The 7,955-nt window shown below is 48.6% G+C and overlaps 1 protein-coding gene; it reads right to left on the reverse strand.

Annotated features, from left to right (window-relative positions):
- Nucleotides 1-268: 268 nt before the first annotated feature.
- GSTUM_00006664001 (uncharacterized protein) lies at nucleotides 269-2,299 on the reverse strand (the record flags this gene model as incomplete). XM_002838845.2 has 1 exon in its annotated part: nucleotides 269-2,299. The coding sequence occupies one exon, from the start codon at nucleotides 2,297-2,299 to the stop codon at nucleotides 563-565; it is 1,737 nt and encodes a 578-aa protein (XP_002838891.1). The 3' UTR covers nucleotides 269-562.
- Nucleotides 2,300-7,955: the final 5,656 nt, after the last annotated feature.

Below are 7,955 nucleotides of genomic sequence, written 5' to 3' on the forward strand. Positions count from 1 at the left end.
ATTTTACTTGAGATGAAGTTCTGCTTCTCTCCTAATTTTCTGTCTCAGACACTGATTGGCACCCTCCCTTACCCAATACTGATATGCGATAATGTCTTACCCCTAAGATCACCTCTCAGCGCGATTCTCTTATATTCAAGTTAATGTGGTAGACCCAGGAACGGTGACTTTCATCCAAGAGCTACGGCAATGGATCGCTCGCGGAGGCTATAAAGCATCCGCATTAGTATGGCGGTAAAAGTGTGTGATGAATAAAATATAAAAAGCGAAGTATCTCCTCAAGATAACTTAGGATAGCAGCCTATTAATTAACTAAATAAGTGCGCACGTAGGTAAGACGGACAAAGAACTAGGAGTGGGGATCACGCAAAGGGCGGTGCAAAGAAGAAGAAAAATAGATCTGAAAAACAAGGACGCCGACCATGGAGTTGAGTGAGAAGAATAAGAGCCCAAAAAAAAACAATACCCAAGAAACAACAAGATGAAAACCCACCAGCGGGATTAAAAACACTTCTTTGTACACTACATTATCACCGCGTTCCCACTCTGAAGGATTGAATATTTAACCGGGGACGCCACTGCGAGAAACAGTCCACCTTCTCTTCCGCTCCCATCCGCTCGCGTCCCAAAGGCCCGTCACGCTACCTGAACTCCCATCATCGCTGCCCTCATCAACCGCGCTCGTGAAGGACGAACCGGATAGGCTCAGGGGTGTGAATTCCTCCCGACTGTCAGGACGGGACTCACGCCCTGAGCGCCCGCTCCACAATCCCCTGTGATTCCCAGAACCCAGCGGTCCGACAGAGCTCGCGCTACGACGGACAGTGTTATTGCCAAACACCCTAGACATGCTACCGACACCGCTGCCACTAAGCGTAAAGTTCCCAATTGGAGCTAGGGAATTGAGGCCGTAACGTAGGTTCGGGCTAACCGGGGGTGTGGACAGCGGGGTAGAGGTGCGGAGATGATCGTTGTTTGCTGTAATCTTCAAATCATATTGTACGGGTGGCGTGGGGATTTCTCCAGACGTTGGGGCTGAGGTGCTGTGGTGATGGAAGGTTTTTGTATTGTTGGTAGGGTATGGTGGTGGGTCTGGGTCCAAGTCTCTGCGCACGGCCATTGTGAGTGAAGAGATGCCAATGTCTATTAAGACTGGTTGATGCGTGATGGCGCCGATCAAGGCGTTGCAGCCAGCGCCATGGGTGACAAGGATTAGGACCGTTTGGATTTCCTCTTCCATATCCTCCTCTTCCGCTCCCCCTTCGCCGTCCGATAACGGGGGTGTCGGATTTCCCCCCGTACTCCCTCTAGTGGTGTTGGGGTCGACTGCGGTGACGGTTGCAGTGCTAGAAGAAGTCTTCTTTTCCTTGGTCTCCGAGAAGCTGATCTCTGTCGCACGTTTCCACCGGGTGGGGGAAGTAGTCATCTTCGGATCCTCGCTAGAGTGGTACCAAAGCAGCTTCTTCCACCCATTCTTAAAACGGGTATGCATGCTAGCCCATTCCTCGGCATACTCTGCTCCACTTCCCAATTTTGAAGAGTCCCATCCGAGATCAAACTCAACATATTCCTTGGCATGCGAAACGTAGCCAGTCGGAATTTTCCCGTGATTGGAGATCGCCCAGGTTGGCGAGGGTGGCACATACCCGCCGGTGAAAGTGGTCGGAAGGGAGGTGGTCAGGGAAGAAAGATTGTACAAAGGCGAGGCATTGGTGACAGGAGCTACAGGAATCCCACTCGCGGAGGATGGCCGAATGTAGTCCGCTTTCGCAGTTCCAATAAGTAAACAGGTTGGAGGTGGCGGAGTAATATCGACATAGTAATCCTCGGCCAGCCACTCCCCCAACCACGAATCCAATCGCAGAAGCGGCTTTGTGAACTGAAATTTGGATCGGGCTTCCGTAGTCGGCTCAATGGGGTGCTCAGCGACAAAGTGGGCATTTGTAACCTCTTGGTGGTGGTGCTGGGCCATCCCCGCGGCAATGGACACACTCGTCTGGATGCACCGGAGGAAAGGAGAAGAGTGAATGACAACCCGCACTTTCTTGGCCCTCTTCCTCTTTCGTTTTGCTTCCCCTTTGCCCCCGGCCATTAATGGAGAGGACGGATGGTCCAACTGATTTCCAATCAACGTGGCTATTCGAACTCCTACCGAGCGGGACTGGGTCCATCCCCCGTATGTGAGGGGTGTATCGTATGGTGTTGGCGAGGTGAGTTGCCATTGAGCATCGGCCATGTCTAACCGGGCTCCATGGCGAACGATAAATATGTGAGAAGGGGCCGACTTGGAGAACGGCATTTTATGCAACGCGTGGGGAAAATCAGGGATCAGGTATCGGTGTTTGTAACTGAGCCGCCGTGTATGGTATAACTGGGTGTTGCTGCTGGAGAGAACGGTCTTGCGGGAAGACGAAGGTATGGAGGAAGATTTAATGCTACAACGGTGGATATTTCTCGAGGTCGAAGTTTGTATGGAACAGGGGAGATATGTACTCGAGTAGGTTCGTGGGTGATGAGACACACAAAGGGAGCAAGGCGGAAAGTGCCAGGTCAAGAGAGAGATCCCTCCGTCCCCCAGGGTATCCAGTATAATAACAAAATTTGATGGGTGATAATGGTTCTTATAATCAAAGGGTTTGCGAGAAGAGAGGGGTGTGCCCTCAAGCAGAAGGCTGTGAGTCCCTGTCGTATTAAACTATGATATATGTATGGCTTGCAAGTTCTGCTTCAACAGTGCTTGTACAATAGCGGTAGTGGTTCGCGTTTGTCTTGGTGTAAATTCAGCTGTCTCCGGCACCAGTACTGTACTGTGGTGCTCTGTATCAAATGTCCCCTTTTATTTAATTTTTATTCCTCCTAGGTTCGGCCTTGCAGACGAATCGCCGATTCCTTCGCTCCTAATTATCGGTGCCTTGTCTTGTGGAAAACCAGGAGTCGAACAATGATTTTTATTTATTTAATTGTCATTCCCCTCAATGCTCAAAATGGATGGAGTGGGAGAGACAGGCGGTGCGGGGATAGGGATTAACAGGTAGGAAAGAGGAGGTTATCCCGCCCTAAGTTAATAGGGTGATGACGGTGAGGGCGATGATGATGGTTGGTGGAGGAGTGGTCTGAAGACGGTGGGGAATGGCTGTGCCGCGGGGAAGAAAGCAGGGAAAGGAGCTCGAAACAAACTGGAGGGGCGGGAATTAGAAATGAGTGGCCAATGCTTTCACGATGCTGGCATGATGTGGTGCGGTGCGGTAGTGGATATAAAAAACGAGATGAAAAAAATACATGTAGAAAAGTGGGAGCCATACACTACTACTCGAGTAGTAAAGTGCAGGCGCCGGTGCCGGTGCCGGTACCGGTACTCTATCCATACGGTAAGCTAACAAAATGCTCCAATACCGTACGAGTGGGCAAGGCACCACACGACCACGCTTCTGCTTTTCTTGACTAGACCAAAGGTGGAGGGGAGAGGCAATGCAGTGAACATATCGTATATTGCCCCTAAGGAATGGGTTGTTGCTTGTTTCACCAAGTGAAAAGCGGGCTGGCATCATACTCGAGTTCTTGTATTGCTAGGATAAATCTATTATACTCGAGTATTGTATTGGGAAAGCATGGTGAACTTCCGATAAACGAATGATACGGTATTTCGCCCCATAACGGTGGTTAATGCAGGAAGCACACACACAAAAACACAATCGAGATTAAGGAAGTGATTAGATAGGTTGCACTGGTACTCAGTACAGTACTCGTACAGTACCGGTACCTATACCCAGTGCAGAATGCACACCTATCACGAGTACCCATCATGCAAAGGTACTGTACGAGTGCTCGAGTACCTTTGCTTCTGTCGCACTCACTGGACACACCTCCACACCCTCACCCAAAAAGCAAGGGTGGCCATCCGGAGAAGCCAGTATTTCCGCGCGGGACTCCAGTGCTGGCACTCCGGCGTGATAACATAATCACACGCCAACCCGCCTTTTTATTGTACTTGTACTAGTGCAAGTATTCGAGTAAATTTATGCCCATCATACAAGTACTTTTTTTATTTATTTTCTACTATAATACCGGTATCCTAGACACATGCATACCTGCATACCGGTATCGGTATCACGCTCGAGTATGGAGAGCTAGTCTAAATTCATCCCGTGCTCTCGAATACCCGTCGCGGGTGGTGCTCTCAAGAACATAAGCGACGGTCCGTCGGTCCGTCAGTCCGCCCGCGTCTCCATTAGTCTAACATCAACTTAATCTTTGTGCAAAAGTAAGCAAAGCCAAACAGCACCGGTACCGTACTCGATCACTAGAGAACCGGTATTGCATAAACACAACCCCTTTCCGCACGAGTCAGGGAACCACGAAATGCGAAGAAGAAATCTGCGCCCACATGCGTCGGCATTCGAATGAGACCCGCACACTCGCCATACCGAGTGCACCCCCGGAGCACATGGTACGGGCCAAGGCCAGCAACGAAATAAGAGCAAGAGGGAGAGCATAATGCCGGTACGCTATGATACTGGGTATCTCACTTGTGGACTGGCGAACGACGAAGCGAGTCCAGAGCCTGGAATGGATCTGGAGACCAAGCAGAAATGGACGCCGGGATGCTCTGTTGGCTTTGTTCCTTGCCGTGTATGGTACTGTACTGTACGAGCGCAGTACGTACTCGAGTATCATAATTACAAGTATGTGAAGGGCTCATGTGACCATACCTCACACAAGTGAAGCGGAACAGAATAAAAGCACACAAAACACCATGATAGTACCCCCACCCCTCGTATCCCCAACCCTTGTCGAGTGCAAGAGTACCGTACAGTATGATACCGGTACTCGAGTAGCGAAACTCAACCACCCCCCTTCTCCGCCCCTTCGCGCCATCCAGCCATCCACTAATCTGTTCATCTGCCGCTATGGGGAGAGTGGACCGTGACCCACCATAAATACCGCTATCCCCGCTCCCAGCCCTCCCAACCTTCCATCAATGCCGGTATCCGAATCTCAAAAACATAATGAAAACCCGTAATTCAAAAACGTGGCATCTCCGAGTACGGTGCCCTACCTTGTCTGTCAACCTTTTTTAAGCCTCAACAACCCTTCCCCCGAACCGAGGATGGGTAAGGTTGCGTGGGCCGCCATATCAGAGTGAGCTGGTGGCACTCTGCCGTACAGAAACTCCTATCATACTTGCATGGCCTTCGGAGCAACAAAAGGAATGAGACTCCCCAGGATATCTGTACGGAATGGAATACTCGAGTATGATACCGTTTCTCAATCTACCCCAGACCTAGACATCATGAGTGGTATCATATTCATAAAGCCCTCAAGTTATAGGGATGGAAATTTCCATCAGCTGCTCTGCTCGCTGACCATGGGATGTGAAGACCGGTGAACTTCGTCGCCTGCAAAATCGGACAAAAAAACTGCCAGATCCGAGGAGAAAGCGCCAAATGATAGTTGTACGACGAGTACGAGTACCCGTACATTCGCCTGATGTATCACAGGGTCTTGGCAATCTTCAACAGGGGGTTGCAGGAGCTATTTAATTTAATGGGGGAAAAAATGTGGGTGCCCTCTACTCGAGTATGGAATCTGCCATTACCAGATTAGGAAATGTTTCTCAAAAAAGAGTCATTCATGTCCTAATATCTTGGGCAGGAGTTGGTGGGGTATGATTCCTGAAGTGTTACGGGAGCCTTGCGGAAGTTAGTGTGCAGTACTATCAGTACAGCACCAATATTTTACCACCGAGCAGTCCTTTCAAGGAAAGCTTCAGCCTGGGGATTCCGAACCGCCCGCCCTTACATAGATTTCAGCCTGCCCCCATCTACACTTATTATGCTCTTGGGGAATTTGCTCAACAATCCCCATGATCGGGCTCCTCGACAGTGCGAATCTTTTGGTGAAGCCCTATGCCCAGAGGAATTACCGCATTTTATCCGTGGCAAAGTTGAGATGGGAACGGTAGCTCTATTACAATTTTGAGCGGTAGGATGGTGATTGCTGCGAATTATATACTACAAGTATTATCATTCCTTTCGCCTGTGACCTGCGCCCGAGATATCATACGCACGCAGTGCGGGACACGAGTACTCGAGTACCGGAACTCTAGTACAAGTATGATATGATATCTGGCTGCTCCAGTTCGTTACACCGTGGGGGTCATGGGGTATCGCCCTTGATCTGGCTGAGAATGTGCGAGTCACTCAAGCGCTGTGCCGGTACTTACCGGCAGGTTGTTTGTGCTGCATTCTAGGCCGTTCGGTTTAGGTGCTGCAAGGTAACGGCAGTTGATTATCTCTGCTAGATTATACAGTGCCAAGCAGACTGCTGCTGGGAATTTTGGAGTAGAGAGAGAGAGCATGGGGGGGGTGATTATGGGCACACTTATCCAAAGCATACCGGTGCTCGAGTACTCGTAGCTGAAGCGGTGAGCTCATGAGGGCTGAGGATAGACAGGACCAAGTTATTGTCTCTTGCAGAAATGGTCTATTCAAGAATAAAAGCCCATTGGGCTACGGTATCGTGGGCATCATCCAATTCCCTCCTCGTTTGTTGCAGAACCAGAGTCCGAGGTTAACCTGCTTGCTTCCAAGAAATTCCTCTCGTAAGGTGTCCTACGAGTAACCCTGTTCTCCACCCGGGATTGCGGCATCCTTCGTCACCAAGGACCGCTCTCTGAAAACGGGTTTCGCTGAGTAGGTATTGTTCAGTGACAAGATTAACCGCGCACCAATGACCGGGCGATGTACCAGCTACGAGTATAGTTGATCGGAATACCAATACGTTTAGATGACAGCTACGCTCCCCTACCAACCCTATCATAATAACAAATTTTACTTTATTTTATTTTTAAAAAAAATACACAGTAAAAATCAATACTCAGTATACTATCCATCAGCTTTAATAATTGCTTCATTCTATCCACCATTGGTCCTGTCAAAGTATCAGGGGCCTTTGAGTCAAGTAGTTCCCAACAATAAGTAATGGGCTTCTTTGTGGCCTTTTTAACCCCATTATTAGGTCCCTCCATGATATATATCTCAGGATAGTGCTTTTAAATCTTATCTTTCACCAGAAATTAAATATATTGAAGTGAATTAAGATCTACTGAATAGGTAGGAATTTCCATAAGAGCAATTCCCTGCCATTTGAGTTATTTCCTAAAGGCTAAATGAGTCTTAATATTCTCAAGGATAAAAAATACCTCTTCCTTTCTAATCCTTTCTCTAGTATCCTACCATATCACCAGAAAGTCATATTTAGTATGATTGAACATCAATAATTGACCTTTCCAGTAACTCCAGTCCCAACAGAAGTAGGATTAGAAGGGGCAGGCAAAAAAAATGATAACAAGCTTAACTATAAAAATAACCAGCAATAATTTGGCTAATTTCTTCTCTCCTGCTACACTAGCAGGACTCCTATAATACCGGAGCTTTCGTAGTAATTCCCTAATTTCAGACCTTAATAGTAAATAGTGTTGGTCACGAGCCGGCTCGAGGCTGGCACAACCATAGGTTTGAATGGCTTGGGGTCTCAAGCCTAATCTCGATCCCGGCCAAGCTTTCATGTCTTCCCCAAACTTCACTTGTATGCAACACGAGAACCTGTGTATAGTTGAGCAAAGAAGCGAGATGTATTTGAAAACATGTGTTGTGCGAACGGACTCCCGTGCTCACTTCCCACACTTCCTTCCTTCAGCTTAACATGATACTTTAAGGCATATTTTCATGCAAGCTTCAGTACTTGTCCCACTTCCTGCATCACTTCGCCTGCCTTCTACTATCTGCCTCTTCTCTCTCTCTCGCTCCCTCTTTCTCCAAGTACGAACATAAGCTCATGCAGGCCCAAGGCCGGCTTGAGCTACATCCTGGAAATTCCCGGGCAAGAAGGGCTTGTAGGCTATCAAGCAAAGCACGAGAGCGGCAGACACAGTTGGTGCGGTATATCCACAACTA

Source organism: Tuber melanosporum, assembly GCF_000151645.1.
Source record: "Tuber melanosporum whole genome shotgun sequence assembly, scaffold_29, strain Mel28".
In the NCBI taxonomy this organism is placed as follows: domain Eukaryota; kingdom Fungi; phylum Ascomycota; class Pezizomycetes; order Pezizales; family Tuberaceae; genus Tuber; species Tuber melanosporum.